Source organism: Pleurodeles waltl, chromosome 7 (assembly GCF_031143425.1).
Source record: "Pleurodeles waltl isolate 20211129_DDA chromosome 7, aPleWal1.hap1.20221129, whole genome shotgun sequence".
Lineage (NCBI taxonomy): Eukaryota > Metazoa > Chordata > Amphibia > Caudata > Salamandridae > Pleurodeles > Pleurodeles waltl.
The window spans coordinates 1,517,052,928-1,517,071,061 of record NC_090446.1 but is presented as its reverse complement, the minus strand read 5'-3'; the positions used below and the strand labels follow the sequence as shown (position 1 = coordinate 1,517,071,061).

At 45.5% G+C, this 18,134-nt stretch overlaps 1 protein-coding gene across 1 annotated transcript in view; it reads left to right on the top strand.

Moving 5' to 3' along the window:
- LOC138246621 (urokinase plasminogen activator surface receptor-like) overlaps positions 1-12,862 on the top strand; it is a 119,788-nt gene extending 106,926 nt beyond the window's left edge. Inside the window, exons 6-7 of the mRNA XM_069201330.1 lie at positions 3,120-3,251; positions 6,954-12,862. Coding sequence (XP_069057431.1) covers positions 3,120-3,251; positions 6,954-7,198 — 377 coding nt within the window. The 3' untranslated portion in view covers positions 7,199-12,862. The remainder of the gene's footprint in view (positions 1-3,119; positions 3,252-6,953) is intronic.
- Positions 12,863-18,134: the final 5,272 nt, after the last annotated feature.

The window sequence follows — 18,134 nt, the reverse complement described above, 5'->3', positions numbered from 1 at the left end:
CCATGGCGGCGGAGCGCGCTCCGCCGCCATGGGGATTCTGACACCCCCTACCGCCATCCTGTTCCTGGAGGGTCTCCCGCCAGGAACAGGATGGCGGTAGGGGGTGCCGCGGGGCCCCTGGGGGCCCCTGCAGTGCCCATGCCAGTGGCATGGGCACTGCAGGGGCCCCCGTAAGAGGGCCCCACTTCGTATTTCAGTGTCTGCTATGCAGACACTGAAATACGCGACGGGTGCCACTGCACCCGTCGTACCTTCCCACTCCGCCGGCTCAATTCTGAGCCGGCGTCCTCGTGGGAAGGATGATTTGCCCTGGGCTGGCGGGCGGCCTTTTGGCGGTCGCCCGCCAGCCCAGGGCAAATCCCAAAATACCCTCAGCGGTCTTTCGACCGCGGAGCGGTATTTTGGAGGGGGAAGTCTGGCGGGCGGCCTCCGCCGCCCGCCAGACTTAGAATGACCCCCACAGTAATTAAAATCCCTTTGTGTTTATAAAAACATAGAAATTCACTTAAAAAAACAAAAGGTACAGGGACGTCATAGTTAGGTTCTGAATTTAATCGTACAAAACCATAGAAATGCAGTAGCTATAGTTAGAGCTATTTAAAGTAACTTTAACATGCACCCTAAGGTAACTATAACTCGTGCCCTCGCCATGCACTGCTAATTACCCTGTATATTACAGCACTCATGACAACTTCTATAACATTATTAAAAATATCAATGAAACACTAGCAGTGAAATTATTGAAGAGAAAACTGTGCATGGCGGGAGCGCAACTTATAGTTACCTTAGGGCGCGAGTTATAGTGCAACACCCTTCAATGGAAAATATTAGAGATAGGGACTTAAAATAAAGGAAATAATGTTAAAATAAATTATTTAAAATAGTTAACAATATAAATAAATTGAATTTAATGTTACAAAATATAGTAGACTTTGCCATCCAACGATCTCTGCACTGATTGTGGAGCCTCTCTTTGGTAAAGTATATAAAAAATGTATACATAATAATTACATGAAATATTCTTCTGTTTAGTCTTATTGTAAATTAATTGTATATATTTATTTTAAATGTACAACAAAAGAAAAATGATACAGCACTACTAACTTAATGTTAAATAAAATCCTTAATTGATTAATTTTAATAAATTAAGTTGAATAAAAAACATTTTGCTTTTAAATTAAAACATCAAGTTCTATATAAAGGGAAAACACATTTTTATAATACATTAATAATTTCATTAAAATGATTTTTAAAATTAATTTTAATTAAGTTACATTTTATTAAAATGTAATGCCACATTAATTTTAAAATTCAAGAAAGGGTATTAAAATATATATGCTATCTTTAAATAATAAATGTTTTATTGTTATATTGTCTTAACATTAAATTTAAGGAATTTGTGTTGTTAACTATTTTAAATAATGTATTCCATCATAATTTTCTACTGGGTTATATTTTATGTCCCTAAAATTATGGGAGGGTGTTGCAGTATCAGTGGTTGGCTTTATGTGATCCTGGATTTACGTCAGTTCTGAGCTGGAATAATATACTACTACTTGGGTCCCTTTTTGGCTGTAGTAACTTTGGAACGCTATGTGCTTACTTTTTTATGGGTGGGTGCATGTTCCTCCTTAAACCCCTCCCTAAGCCTCCTTAAGCCCCTCCTTGCTCCTTCCTAATCATTTCCCCTTTAGTCGGATGTGTTCCCCATTTTCCGGCCAATCCTCTGTGTGCCTCCCACATTTAGTAGTAAAACATAGACTTATGTTTGCTGAGACTTACCAGTTGGGCTGGAGCTCTCCACAAAGAAGAAGATAGAAGAGGCGTAAACTCCTGATCAGTATAGGGAAAGGTGCGGAAGACATTGTGACGTGAAGGGTGAATTAGCTTGAACAGTGTAGATGAGCCTGATGCCTGCTGAAACCCAAACAACGTGGAAAAGTTCACGATGTTTGTTTTTAAGCTTGTTTTCCAACATTCCATAGATAAACTTATTTGCAGCTGCATGTGTAAGAAACAGGATGTGTAGGAGCTAAAGACGGAGGTCGTCTCAACCTTGAGAATGAGAGTAGAGGAAAAAGATGGAATGAAAACAATGGCCAGGGAATGGCAGAGCAGCCAAGAGACATGTGCTGATAACACAGCTAGTAAATGCTAGAAAGGGATAGAATCCAAGCTTCAGGTTATTTAAGCACTGAAGTGCGGGTGACGGGATTGAAGCTCGCAGATGGGGTTGTGAAAGCTGCCATCTCCAGGCCCAGCGCTGCCTCCCTGTTTTGCTGTTCAGAGACCGTGACGCTCAAGGGGGAGAGAGGTCTAAGCGGGCAGTAGAGGGCTTCCCAGCATTTCGTGGACTAAGTTAAGTTCCACCCAGGGATGAAAGGCCTTTGTTTCTCTGCTCTATTATTATGATTGATTATTATGCTTGCACTGTGTTTATAATCTGAAGTATTCAGCTCGTTTATATTTTACCTCCTGAACATCGTAGTGTGAGTTTGCTGCAGTAATTGAAATACGCATTTTGTATACCGTTAATCAAAGCTTATGTCTGTCAATGAACTCTTTGCTCATATATATATATATGTATATATATAAATATATGTTCTTTGTTGTGTGTTTATATATAAATTGATGCTCTTCATTGCTATTCTCATTCTATTTCGTTAGCGTGCCAAATGTATACATTTACCTGAAACTCTAGTAAAGCTAAATTGTGTTCATAATTGGCGTGTGGTCCTTCATTGAGCGTCCTTATTGACTTATATCGAACAGATCAAGTGTCAATCAGTCACCTGGATAAGACAACTCCACACGTGGGTTTGTGATTAGCATTTTGTAATACGTTTGTGTTACTACTGGAGTTCTACAAAGCGCATTGCAAAATGCAGTTAATGAATAGGGCCCAGAGTGTTGTCCCAGTTTAAAGGGTGGGATTGCTTGCACCTTAAATTCAGACCATGCTGCGGATTTGTCTACATATTCCACAACATAAATTTTGCACCATTTTTAATAAATGGTTTTATTTTAAGTCAGTAGATGGTGTGGTTGTATTAGCCAGTGTAGATGTCAAATTAAAATGCACTTCTTCCTTGTCTGACATTTTGTCTATCTTTTTTCAGTGACCAAGCCCCCATACCACAATGGCATCATATGCTGGGGCTGCAATGAGTCGGGCAAGAATGAATGTGCTCTCGAAAACCAGTCAGTGGTTCGCTGCAATGGCAGCTTGGCTCGCTGCTTTCAGATGTTCGGTAAGTCTGCGTAGGGCTGGCTTTAGTGCTGGTGGGGTCTTGTTCAGCAATCTTTTTTTGTACCCCCCTAGGTCCTCATGCTTGGATTCCCTGATGGCCAGCCGGCAAAAATGCCTCTCATCTCTACATGGCCCCCCTCTCGCATACAATTAATTTGTTTTAAGGCGCCGGTAAAGGCTGGCCTTACTAATCCTCGGCTATCCACATAAAATGCAGATCTGGTCTCTTTTGCAGGCACATTAACCCTATGCGCTACTTTAAGGAGAGTCAAAACTGCCACTAGACAAACGTCAAACTTTGTTTCTAACAGTAAGTTTCATCACAAGAGTTATCTTGACATTTTTATTGCTGCCCGAAAGCTGGACCCACAAGGAACTCTGCAGCAGGTGTTTTAAGATTGAAAGTTATTGCTCAACATAGAGCCCCCCTCTGAGGTCAGTGGCCCCCTCCAGGTCAGCACCCTGTGCGGCTGCACCGGTCGCCCCCCACCCCACCAAAGGCTGCTGTGAGTCTGTAACAATGCCACTGCTCATCGTTCAGTTAGCTAGAACCTAGCGTCGGTGTCTAGACACAAGGTGACCATCTTTCTTTTGTTCAAGTTTTGATATTGTGGTTGGGCTTGGAGCTGGTACTTGATTTCTATCCATTTTTACCATGGTACTTCTACCATTTATTAGCTCAATCTTATAATAATACTTTAGACTACTTCAAAAAAATTGAAGTGATGTTTTCTTCAGATGCTGTTGTGAGTATAGATTTCAAGATGGGATAAGCATACTGATCCTGTGCAGAAAGATATTTTTTGGGTATGTAATGTAGTACTCCTAAGTATATGACATTATGAATTGGACCCAAATCATTCAAAATGGGAACAAAATGGGAATATTCAGCAACCACACAAATAGAAACGATTGAGCCCTCTTCACACTTTTACTAATAGGGACTTGGATGTTTCAGGACTGATCCACAGAGTCATGTAAAAATATATAAAAGAGTACTCCTGTACCCATAAGCGCTTTTATGAAACAGCCACACTGTTTTTTGTTGATTTCCCCAATTCTTTTTTATTAGATTTGACATAAAAATATCTGCCACATCTGTAAAATAAGTGCTTGGGGACAACCTTTTTTCAGAAGCCATTAACGGAGATAAAGGACTGCATTTCTCACCACCCTTGCCTATCTCAGTAAACATTCCACACACCCCTCTTCAAGGAGGATGAGTTTAATTTTATTATGGCTTTCGCCTCAAAGCATTTCTACCATTGAGAATTTAATCTAAGTCTAGATAGAAAAAGACACCTAAAAATAAAAAAGAAATCACTTTAGAGACTATGGAGGTCATTACGAGTTCGGTGGGCGGTTTTCACCTTTTGCTGAACTTCCGATGGTGGGGTTGCCACCACACAGGCTACCTCACCGCCGGCCCCATTAAGAGTTTCCCGCTACGTTGGTGGACAGAAATCTCGGTTTCTGTCTGCCAGCATAGTGGGAAACAGACTTCAACATGGTCACTGACTCGTAATCGAGCCAGCAGCAATGCTGTAGCCCACCGGGTGCACCAGCACCCTCGCAATGTTAATTGTCTGCAAAGCAGAGAGTGAAAATTGTGACTGTGCTGGGCAGAGGGGCATGGGCAGTGCAGGGACCTCCCGGTAGCCCCCTGCTCCTATTCTGCGCCAGCCTTCTCATGGCGGTGTTACTGCCATGAAAAGGCTGGCAGAGAATGAGTTCGTAATCGTTTTAATATTTTGCAACCGGATTTTGGTATCAAAACATTACTACATAGTTGATTCCAAATTAGTATTTGAAAGGGATGCCCTAAACTTGCCCCTTCCAAGTAGCAAATCGGAACTGCGCCGCAAGCAAAAATTGCCATTCTGTAACTTGTTACCGAATGGCAATTTGGTGCTTGCACATAAGAAAAAAACATTTCTGAGATCCCAAATGGCCAGATTAGTTTCTGACCTCAAAAATGCTTCATGCATGTGGCTGCAAATGCTCTCTGCACATCTTAAATTGCACTTGTATATTCTGATGCCTCGTATATCTCCCATTTATTCATGTCTTTGGCAAGCGGGAAAGAATCTCATCTTGCCAGGAAAATTTTTTCCTATTTTATGGAGTGAGTTGAATGCATCAGGACCACTTCTGTTTTAACCAGAGGCATCTTGCTAGGCTCATCATGCAAAGGAAGGGCAAACATTGCCTTCTATCGGACTGGCTGAAAATAAAATAGCAAGAGGGTACAAAATGTTAGTTTTGGGGATTGCCTGGCCCCTTTTTCAGATGACATCTACAAATAGATACAGAGATTGAAGGATTAGAGTAGTTTCACAAACTGAACTAACGTCAGCATCAGGATGAGCCGTAAGGGAGGCGTGGGCAGACATGTCTTCTTAAAGAGGCCCCAAGTGTCTTATTGTAGGAGAAATGGAGACACTGTTCACAGTGGCAGGTGACATCCACTGCATAATGAATCTTGAGTCCAAATGAAAATGGAGGATTGTAAGAGTCAAGGCCAACACTTTGCAAATAGCATTCAAGGTTATTTTCTCACAACACAGAGCCCTGGGGAGCCCCCACTGTGAGGTTGAGTACTGAGTGGGAGAGAGTGGCCATAGCAATGTGGCACCCCTTTTCCCCACTTTCCCGTTGGGGTAGACAACATATATAGGATGTTCTGCAGAGCGACCTTCCAGTGCTAGGTTCTTTCTGATGTCGTTACCATCATCTGCTGACGTGGAGATCTTGCGATGATCTCTGGGAGGAAACTGGAAGGCCTGGCTTGTGCATCTTCCAGAGCCAGGGCAAGCCATCGAGGCTTCCACTGTGCCAGGGGAGTAGAAGGGAGACATGAGTTCCTGGGTTGATGGCATCTGGATAGCCTCCCCACGCGTTACCACGTACCACGGATTGTCAGCGGAAGTGGTGGCACGGGTGGGAGAAGGCACCATAGTGCCCCTCCTCAAGGAAAGGCAATGACTGTGGAACCAGAGAGGCACATTCACTTCCTGAAGGGTGAAAGAAGACATCAGAGAGCTCAGTCAACCAGTGAGATCTGTCTGGTCTGTGTGGGAGTTGCCAGGTATGACATTTCCTTGGCGCTTGATCCACCCAAATGCAGCTGACAAGATGCTCAATGCCTTGCCATTTTCATAATCGAAGGGGGTAAAAAAGAGAGAGAGAGGGCCCTAGTGTTGGACACTCGCGCTGAATGAGGGTATTTCCAAAGTTTAGAAGTTCAATATCCATTATCGCCTATGCATTTCTGGGGGGGGTTGGGAGGGGGGAGTTTTGCATGTCATGGCCAGACCTCAGCACTGTGTCCGGTGCCTTCCAGCGAGCGACCTGTACTTGCCCGTCTCTTTCACCACTTTGGCCAGCGAGAGGTCTGAACCTGTCTTAGTTTCTTGCCATGTTGTCTGGAGCATTTCACCTGTGGGGTGGTTCCGGGGGGGTGGAGCCTGGGACCTGTCCCTCCCACTTTTTTTTTTTCTACTGCCTTTCAGTGGGACATGGGACCCCGCCCCTTTGTCTTGGCCAGGTTGGCCCTTGTTTTTATTTCATAACATAGGGGGCAGGGATGGGGGTGGAAACAGGTAAAAGAGCATTTAGAACAGACAGGAGCTTGAAATATGACTTGGAAGTGAACATGACCTTTGCCATCATTGTAACAAATACCTCTCTCCACTCTCCGCAGGGGGACCGAACCGGCAGACCTTGAAGAAGGGGTGCTGCACTGAAGAACTGTGCTCCAACATCTACCCTGCCGTGCAGGGCATCCCCGCTAACACAGAGATCCAGTGCTGTGCTGGCAACCTGTGCAATAAGTGGGCCAACACCTACCCCTGCCCTGAGGACTATAGCGCTTGCTGGCGACCATGGCGGAGCCCGGGCTTGCTGGTGGCCGCCCTCTGCATCAGCATACTGAGCAGACTCCTCTAACTGCACTCACAGCACCCTTGCACATTGACTGTATTTATAGAGATGAAAATATATTTATAAACCTACGTTAACTCTGATGGACAGGCCTGATTGCTTAAGTTGGGGAAGGTGTGCATTGACGTTTTAGTCTCCTGGTTGCTCATTGTGTCACCAGGGCCACGGAAGGAGCAGCCCCTGGACGATGGCGCAGACAGCAGTGGAAGGACTTGCACTGGTTTCTGAAAGGTGGGAACAGTCATGGGTGCAACTGTGGCCCCGCCAAATGCAACCCTACAAATCTTGACTTGAGCTGAAGACTTCTAAGGAGGATGGAATGCCACCATGTGACTCACTGCCCAACCCTCACTGCCTTGAAGAGCCGAGCCTGACGCAAGTGACTCTGCCCTGCAGCTGCCAGACTCACAGGTGCATTGACCTGCTGGGAATGTCCTTGCCTTCGCTCCAGGCCCATCCGGCACCGATTAGTGTGGCGTCGCTGATGGTGCCACTGCTTGGTTAGCTGCAAAGGGAACAGTTTTGGTTACTAATGGAGCATTCAATCAAAACAAACAGGTGCCTTTTTTGTTTATCTGCAGCATTTAGTCAAGTGCAGCATGCAGAGGCGTTCTGCCAAAGACACATGCGGGACAGTCTGCACCCGAGGACTGTTGATCAGGGCCCTTACGCAAAGCACTTTGAGGACATTACCTGCTAGCGTCTGCTTGTTGGTTCTGTCTGAGATATCCCCACACACCTCACCACTTTGTCCTTCTACCCTCCCGTCCTATGATCTCAATAAAGTGGTGTAGAACAATCGTCTGGTGAAGCGTTCTAGAAAAGAGCATGATGCATTCTGGGACCTGCAGTTTTGCTTTTAACATTGCAAGCTTGGCCTACAAAATCCGACCTGCACTGGGCTGTTTTATAAAAAGCCAGGACTGGTGTAAGGTGTCACATGCTTCCTAGAGCCCCTTGGAAGTTATATGTTCTTGCTAGCATTCCAAAAAGTACCCCTAACCTTGCTAATGTTCTGCCGGCCTCTTCTAGGAAGCTCTGAAGGAGTGGTGACCAGTTTGGGCCCCAGGAGAGTCAGCTCCAGGCCACATTTTCAGGGTGATTACCAGCAATGTAAATAAGGCACACTCTGTGTGAAATGTTTTTTATATACATATTCTGAAAATGTGGCACGGACTTGGCCCTCCTGGATCAGCGTTGGACAAACCTGTTCTTGAAGCTGCAATGTAGGGGGCGTGTCATTAGGTCGAAAGGTGAGCAGTGAATAGAACCCTCATTATACCGCGCCGCCGGCGTCATTGCGTTTCTCTGAAAAACATGTATTTTTTTGTGCTCAAAGCCTCGTGGGGTCGGCCAGATTAGCACGTCCCAAAACCTCTGAAATGCTGACGGACAACATTTTTTTACATCTTCGGCATAAAGAGCTTGACAGGTGCTGGGGTAGGACACTGACGAGCAAGGAGTGATCCTCCGAGCCCCCAGGAAAGTACCCCTTACATCCTTCACTTCTTGTCCTAGGGGGCAGTATGTCTTCATCCTCAGGGCTCCGAGAGACCCAGCTCCTTCCACCCCATTTCATAGCTGCCAAGTTATCCAAGCCCATATGTGATGCGCTATTCTAGATCTTTTCCTTTGAATTCTGGGACTTGTAGTCTTGTTTTACAACGAAATAAATAAGACTACAGCGCCCAGCATTCAAAGAAAAAACCTGGACTGGAGCAGCGCATCACGCTGGACCTGGGTAAGTTGGCAGGGATGCCCTTTCTTAGCTGAGGACCTTTACTTTGCCCAATCCAAAGTATCTACGCTGCCCTTGCTCTCTGGAACCAGCCCCTTGCTTCCCACAAATTCCCCACCCCCGTTTCCCTAACACTGACCCCCGCAGCCTCGAACTGCTGCCCAACATCTGTAGAGCACCCCCTGCTGTCTTACTTAATGGGGGCTACTGCAGCCCAACCTTTAAAGCCAGCATCTTAAAAAGAACAGCAGTTCTCCCAAACCCGCCCCCACCTTCCCCGAAGGCCCCCAACTTCTGTTCCCTTCCTAATTAAAGGAGAGCGCCTCGGCTGCCTCAATACCCTGAGAAGAGGAGATTGCTCACCCCAATAATCCCCTCCCCCCCCCCCCCACACCTCCATTAACCCACCCACGGCTCAAGGGGCGCCCCCGGGCCTGCCCCTACCACCCTGGGGTCTGACAGAACAACCAACCTGTGCACCTCGCGCTGCTCACCCTGTGGCACCCCTCATTTGTGGTACCCCTGGAATGGGCGAACAGGAGTGACCGGGCAACTCTCACCCCGGTAGTGCCCCCACCCTCGGTGCCCGCGCCCCATAGAACCATCTGCCGGGGGTCACTTTGAGGGGAGCCCGGCGCTCAACCTTACAGTGAACCCCACTCGCCTGGGGTGGAGGGGGGCCGCACCCCCCCGCGTCGCAGAACACGCCGCCTAGCGGCCATGCCACGTAATACCCGCCCAGACCGACAGGGGCGCAGTTGGTGGGTAAGACTGGGGGGCCTGACACTCAGATTTCAGAACGACCACCCCGGGATGTGAGACAAGCAGGGCACAGGAGAGGGGCTGAAGGGGCAGCGGAAGGGAGAGGGGTGCGGACTGCTAGGGGCGATAAGTGAGAGAGAACATTAGTGAAATCACCGATGCTTTTTAAGTCCTTTCAAACAGAGAGGGGGGCGTGTGTGTTTTTGTCTTTGTGTAAACAATCCTTGTGACACCTCACCAAACCCGGCTGAAAACGCTTGAACCCAACTATTTATCACAAAATAGATTTATTGGGGGGGAGGGCGGGTGTAGCACTCCAAACACTCCCTCGCTGAAAATACGTCCCTGCAGACGAACTTTATTGTCCCAGAAATTTAAATCACGCGGTGTAAAACTACAAGCTCCAGAATGCAATGCGTTTGCTAGAAAAATGTGAGGAATGGCACATGGCCACATTTATTACACAGCGGCTACTCAACAGCTCTACACGTAGGGCCTCTTATAGAGGGTGTATAGAACATACGTTGAGTCCAGTAGACTGTTTTGCTGCCCCTGTGGGTTTCTAAGTTTCCCAGTACCATGCGTGTGTAGCTCATCCTTTCCATTTTGGATTTTGTAGTCCTCTTATTACCATTAGAGAAAGAAGACTACAAGTCCCAGAATGCAAATAAAAAAACTGGCCTGGATGGGCTACTTCCGCATAGACATAGGAAACCTGAGAATGCTGGTACTTCCCATCCAAGCCAGCAACATATTACACTTTGTCCTACTCAAGCATTACTCACCGCAGTCTCTGCAGAGGGGCCAAGGATTGTATGGCATTGGGTGTAGGCTGGATACCTATTGGAACGCCGAAGCAGGCGTGAGCACACCCTGCGCCCCACAACCAGCATGAAACCCGAACGTGAATCCCAGCGCCTTAGGGTGAGCTATTTAACAGTGTGACCTGTCACATGCACCCTGAATAGTTTATGGGAAACCTGGCCTTTTTAGAACTGTTTAAATAGTTGTGTGTTATGTATATGGTATTTCTATAGCATGAACCTAGCCAAAAGTAAGCAGAGCACTGTAAATAAACAAATAAATGAAGGATTTGTAAAGTGCGGCAGACCACCTGTGAGGGTCCCAAGGCGCTCAATTGTAGGCACAGTGCAGGCTCAAAGACCACCTTAAAGTCTGCGAGTGCTCGGCGAGGAAGCTGGGTTGTGGACCGTTACTACATTGTCATAGAGTTCTTTGAAGAGGTGAATCTTCAACTCTACCCTAAATTGGAGCAGTGTTGGGCGGTCCTGATGGATACGGGGATGTTGAGTGCATAGATGGACAAGGCCTGCTGTCTTGTTCTCTCTTGTTCACACTTCTTAGTCTCCAATCAGATGGTGTCCTGGCTGCGGGTGTCCAAGGACCGTCAGAAATTAAGCGATTGTCTGCAAAGTAAGCGGGGGCGCTGGTTGTGATGGCTTTATAAGTGGTGCAGCTGGCTTTGAAGATAGGGCAGGCCGGCTGGGAGCCAATGGTGTTCCATCCAAGTGGAGATGTTGGGAATCATATTTCTTCTGGCCCTGGATGAGACATGCTGCGGTGTGCACAATGCTCAGAAGTGGTGCCCATGTGAAGTATGGAGCCTCCTGATGTGAGAGATCAAGGGCTTGAGCACAAGTTCTGAAGTCTCTTTCTGAAAGAACGCTGTTTGACTTTCCTGAGAAGAGTGAGTAGTACCAGGCCATCTTTCTTGTTTTTTTGGAAAAGTATTCCTTGAGGGAGAGGTTGGTGTCAAGGGTGAATCCGAGTGATTTGGCATTTGGTGAGAGTCGGGGTTTGAAACCATCACTATTCATGTCACTGAACCAGGTTTGTACTGTATCTTGTGTGTTGTTCTTGACACATAGGAATTCTGTTTTTGGCTGGTTTCAGCTTCAGGTTGGAACTCGAGATCCAAGACTGGACGATATGCGAGCAGTGTTTGAGGGGTTGGGTGTCGGAAGCCAAGGAGACTTCCAAGTACGGCTGTGTATCATTGGCCTATTGGTCAAGCCCATTTGTGACTTGAGGATGCATATGAGGGTAAGGTGGTTAACTGATGTGAAAGCAGCTTAGAGGTCCAGCAATATCAGGAAACCGTGATCATTTTCATCTGTGGTCAAGAGGGCATTGTTCACGATGTGTAAGGTGGCGGTCTCCGTGCCGCACCATGAATGGAAGCCAGACTGGTAGTCATGCTTGAGATGGTTAGCATTGGTGTAATCTTGCCGTTGAACATAGACTGCTTTTTGATTGATCTTGATAAAGAATGGTAGGTGAGTGATGGGCCGCCAGCTGCCGAGGTCATCAGGGTCTAGTTAAGGTTTCTTTAAGAGGATCTGACCAGTCTTGAGAGCTTCCGCAATGATGCCTTGAGTGAAGGTCAGTGGTAAGTAGGGATAAAAGAGCCTCCCCAGAGAAGAGCTTTGATGAAGGACGATGGTAAGACATCATCTTCATAAGAACTGTTTTTGAGGGATGTGTGTCAGCCACATCTGGGAGAGACAGGGCTCTGAAAGCTGACCACTGCAGAATTCTAAATGGCTTGTCTGATTTGGAACCTGTCGAAGTGTCCCATTTTGTCACTCTCAGCCTACACACTACATCACAATACAGTAACTGTCCTCTTCTGAACCCAGGTACCTCTCATGTCACTCGTTGGCTGTACGCTTGTCTTTGATTCTGTGCAGCGCTCCTCTGCCTTTTGTCTAGGTTGGCGCTATGCAATGTCGCATAGTCATTCAGGTCTGACTTTGTGAAAGATGTGCCATATCTGTATCCCGCTCTAACCTTTCATAGGTACACCAAAGAAACTGCTGAGTCAGTGAGAGACTTCTCTGACCAATCAGACTCTCTGAGGTGCCGCCGTCTACTATTGAAGAGAAAAGAAAATGGTGGGCAGACCCTCAGACGCAGCAGGTTAAACCGGCCATGCCCTGGGGCCCTTAGAATCTGCCTAGCAGGCCCTTCTCACCAATCTAACTCTACACCACAGAGGAGGCCAGCCTTTAGAGTGATGTACATAGCGAGAGAATATTTACTATTTTTATATGCAACAAAGTCACTGTACTCTTATTGGGGGTGGGCGGGTGCTTCTGCGAAAGAGCCAACCACCCACCATGAATGGAATTAAACCATACTTAAAACTGTGTTGTGTTTGTGTCATTTTTGTGGCGTAGGGAATTCTAAAAAAAAAAGTTCTTTCACTTCGGAAAGGTTTCCATCTGATTTGAAGAAAAAATGAAGCCCTCATTACACTAGTGGCGGTGGGACGGGATGAACTTGCAGGTATCCTTCCGCCAACCTGCCTACCAAGAAGTCCATTGTCCTACTGTACTGAAATCACTTTCCGTTTTAAGGGCTCACTAAATGTACCAGTGTGAAGACCTCAACTAGTTGGCATCCTTGCCCATGAATGGCACCAGACAGCTAAATTATTTATTTAACCAACTGCATGGGGTGACCAACAGCCATTCCTGGATTATTAAATGCAAAGGGCCCTTTGCTCACACCCAGGGGGCTGGGGGAACTGGTTCTGGGATCTCAGGGCAGTGAGGGGGTACTGGTCTCCAACTGTGTCTTCAAGAGCTTTTGGTGGTCAACCGAACCGATTACTGCCGCATCCAAAATTGACCACCTGAGCCTCAAGGTAGTGAGCCCGAGCAGCCCAGGGATTACTCAGGGAGGTGGCATAATGACTCAGAACTCAGCTAAACTGATAACTCCTAGTAACACTACTTCTCCTCCCAGGTACTTTGAAAAAGTACTTCATCTTTGTTAGAGGGAAATCTGTTAATAAAATAAATCATTTTGACACAATAATATAGGTTTAATCGATTTTCAGCTGGGAACAGGCTGTCTCACATAGAGGCCATGACTGAAGTTCAAAGTTCTGGTTCAAACACCAGTAGCATTTATACTGTAAAAACCACAAAAAACTGTGGTCAAGAGTTCAGCATTTAGGTAAGCAACTACAAGCAGCACAGATAAGATAATGAGGTGCCTCTGGAAAGAAGCACTTGCACTTGTTGGCCTCATGGGTGGGCAAGTTACACTGACGTCATTCACCATATCTATCTTTCTGCACAACAAGAGATTATATGTTGCGTGCGGCTCATGGTAGCCCTTCCTTGCAAATACTTATCTGACCTTTACACAGTTCCCCTTAACACGATATGAATGACTTGTGGTTTTTAGGACCCCTGTGCTAAGGAAGGATACACCCTTCTGTTCCACCCTGTTCATGCTAAGTGAACATTTTGAAAGCAACAGTTTGTGCAGCTTTAAAGAAAAACTCTCATTCTAATGTGGCTTGGGCCTCTTGTGTGTTTCAGCACAGCTAACTTAACACTGCAGCATGTGTATACGTTTCCTAAGTAATAAGTGTTTGTTTGTCCTAAATATGACCTGCCTTTTCTATTGAACCCACAGTCTGTCTTTTTTTAACATGTCCTGTATTAAGCCTTTCACTACTTACATTGGTTTACAACTGTATAGCCTAAAATGTTTGTATTGGGATTTGGGAACTTATGTTTGTTTATATGTGATGTATTCCTATTCTTCCTACATCATTCCTCCCTCTAGTTGATTATTCAACTACTTTTCCTACCTTCCCATCTACTAATGAAACTAGGGGAATCATCACACACTCACTACTCTGTCCCTCCCAATTTAGCGGTCATCCTTTTGCAACATGCTATTATTACCTGAAAAATAAGACGCATCAAAAGCAACAGCACAATCAAAGGCAACAAGGCCTTGAACAACCCCGACATCCAGGACGGCACCCATTCGATCAAGCCCTCGAATCCCCCATCAGGGGCACCCCCCCTCATTGATCATTTTCTTTTGTAGATCATGCAATGTCTGAATGGCCTGAGTTAATGTCCCATTGTCCGCATCATTGGCTGGCACATAAAGATCCAATCTTCTTACACACCCCTCCTTCCGTGGCCGCCATTAAATCAAATACAAATTTGTGTTCCATTAACATCAGCCTAAGGGCTCTGATTTCTTCCTTGATAGCATTGAACCCATCTTCAGTTGCATTTATGGTCTTCATCAATTCAAAGCGCGTGATCTGCAGCCAGCGTGCAGTTGCCTTCGCCTGAATGAATGGTAGGATGCTACCAAAAAAGATTTGGGCATCATCAAATAGTCTATGTTCCTGTGGAACGTCTTTCCACACTTCAGTACCAAGAAACTCAGCAGCTCGTTTTGTCTGATAATGGTGAAGCAAGGTTGTTGGACGGCTCATGGGATGGTCATGTAACTTGGAGATGTCCACACCTGGTATCACCAGGGAGGGGGTGTGCAAAGTCACTAGGGAGCAGAGGCCATTCCAGTTCAGGGGTAGTTGCATGTGGAGCCGGGCCCCACACATCCAGTAGTGATCCATCAGGCTGGAGGTGCCGCCCCGCATATCAGCTTTGTAGGTGGTGATGTTGCAGTTGAGGTTACTCCCCACCTTCACTGTCCCTTTCCCTCTGAAACAAAGAGAAAACCGTGTTAATTTCATTGCTATTCTAGGGTGTATGGTAGTCCCTGTCCATGTATATCTCTGTATGTTTGCATCCCATATTTCATGACACTGGCCTATTATCTTATTAAAGCTTAGTGGACCTTTTGTCTTGGTACCATTTGTCATGGGCAAATACTGATCCTCTGATACTAAGAACTGGCCTGCCTGCGCAATCAGGAAGCAGGGGTTCAGCTAAATAGTTACTACATTCAGATGATGGGTAAGACCTTCCAAAAATACCTCGACGTAATACCCATTTTTCCCAGTCTGGGTGAAACCTTGTTTGCCCTGCTTCCTTCATTCTTGATATCTCTTCCATTATCTCTTGTTTTTCTGTCAGGACTTGTAGGACTTCTGGGGTGGTGTCAAATCTAGTTGTGTTAACTCGTGCAGTAACAGGACTAACGTGAGTTGGCTGTAGCTGTGCTCTCATTCTGCATAAAAATAGGTGCAGGAGACAATGTGTAATGTTTGGGGATACCTCTTTAGGGAGATGCAATGTATCTACTCCAGCAGCATGGGGGATGAGAGAGCATACATAACAACTGGTGTTGGACGTGGATGTGTCTATACTGTGCATGTGCTGATACCACACATTGTCAAACAAAGCAATATGGAGAGGGTGATGGTCAGTATCATTATCAACAGTTCTACGCATGCGTGTAATAATTGATATAGGATCAAAAAAAAAAAAATATCCAAGGGCTAAAAGCAGCAATATCAGTGCAACGAGGAGGAAAAACAAACATAAAATACATAACTTAAAAGAAGAATTGTCTAAGATTGGAGCTTTAGAGGGAGGCTTTACTCCGGTTGCTTCTCCTGTTGTCCCCCCTCTTTTTCCTGCTCGTTGTCCAAAGGGATGAATGGCACTGGGAAGAGTCCATTAAATTTGCAGTTCTTCCATTGTCTTGCAAAATTGCTAAAGTTCCCAAAGGTAATGGTGTTTGTTGATCCTTTACAGGAGATGCGTTGGCGCGCTTCTTGGCTGCACGTGTAACCTGTTTAGAGAAGAACTTTGCAACTTTGGTTAGCCCAGACATGTATTCATTCATTTCAGTTTGTACAACTTCAGGTGCACTCTCTGTCTCCAACTTATGTCTGGTTGATGGCACAAATGTGCTCATTGTTCTACCTGTCACTATTTGATGAGGAGTCAAATGGTGCTCTGATCCTGGGGTGTTTCTCAAAGCAAAGAGGGATAACAGACTTGGCATTATGGTGAACACAAGCTCCTGCTTCAATCCACCTTGAGAATGGGCAGACTACAACTATAAGATAGCGATAATGATTGCATCTGTCAGTCATATCAATGTAGTCAATGTACAGTTCCTTAAAGCGACCTTGTGGGCGAGGTATTGTAGAAGCTATTACCTTAGAGGTGGGATTTGGTGAATACTGCTGGCACACTGTGCAGGTGTGTATGTACATTGTAATCATCTCATGTAAGTTAGGAACAAACCAATCCTGACGTATTTGGAGGGACATATTGTCTCTAGCAGTATTTGAAGGAAGATGTAGCTGGTTTAGAGCTATCAGTAGCAATGCTTGGGGCATGACAGGCTTCTCTGTTGATATTTGTCTGTATATTAAATCTGTTCCTGTCTGTGTGCATCCTCTAGCTTCCCACAACTGTTTCTCATGCTCTGGTGCATTTTCTTGTATCTCTCTTATATGCAGGTGAGCTGTCTCTGTGTAATGTCTGGATGCATTCTAAGGGTCTGAAGGTGTCAATGTTTCACTAGCTAACAAAACTGTGGTATGTGTATCACTAAGAGGGTGTGTTGCTGCATCTTTGGCTGCCCAATCGGCCAGGACATTTCCACAGGACACAAAATCCTGAGCATTAGTGTGGGCTGCACATTTCACTACTGCAACTGCATGTGGCAGTGTTAAAGCTTGTATCAAGTCCTCTAAAAGGTGGCGGTGCATGACAGGGCTTCCATCAGACTTGAGAAATCTCCGTCTATTCCACTGCATAATGCTGGAATGCACTGTTGTAGTGACATAGGCTGAACCAGAGTATACTGTTATTGTTTCTCCTTCCCCTTGTTTGAGAGCTGCCCCTAAAGCTACTAGTTCAGCAGCCTGGGCTGAATATTGAGATGGTGAAGTAAGTACACTGGCTCTTCTTGTTCTTTCCTTAAAAGTTTATTTCCAGTTATAATGTACAGACAGAGATACATGAGCTTGCCATCCCCAAACCGGCACAACTCATACCTTTCATATGAAAACATTCCAATCCCCAGTCACAGCCTGCCCCAACATTCCACTGCCCCAACATTCCACTGCCCCTGATGTCATAGCATTCTTCTTTTACATACAAACCAATACATCACTACACATCCCCTTCCCTTAAAAAAAAAAACACCAAAAAACAAGAACAAAAATAAAATAATATGTATATAAATAAATATATATATTTTTATTTAATCACACACAAAATTTTCTAATACCTTAGGTTTTCTCAAAACCCTGCCGAAACAACTTTTCTTCTCTTCACCACAAACTACATTTTTATTCTGTTCACGCTCATTCACATTACATTCAAATTCTCCCATATTAATACGAGTCTGGACACCTTCCTGACAGCCCCTAGCTCCCAATTCCCCAATAACTCTAGAATCTTTGTTACCATCAATATCACACTCCAACCACCAATATTTGTTATTATTACCTTCCAGCAAATCATACTGCACAAATTGTTGTTTGCAAGGCTTAGCAATAGCAACGCGACTCATGTGACATACACTGCCATCATCCAAAATGACAGTATTTCTCATCACTTTCTTAATTCTTATAGGCTCGCCAAACTTGCTCTCACCTTTAGCCACTTTCCTTACGGATTTCACTCTCACCCAATCTCCCACATTCAAATGTGCTTCTTTAGTGCCATATTT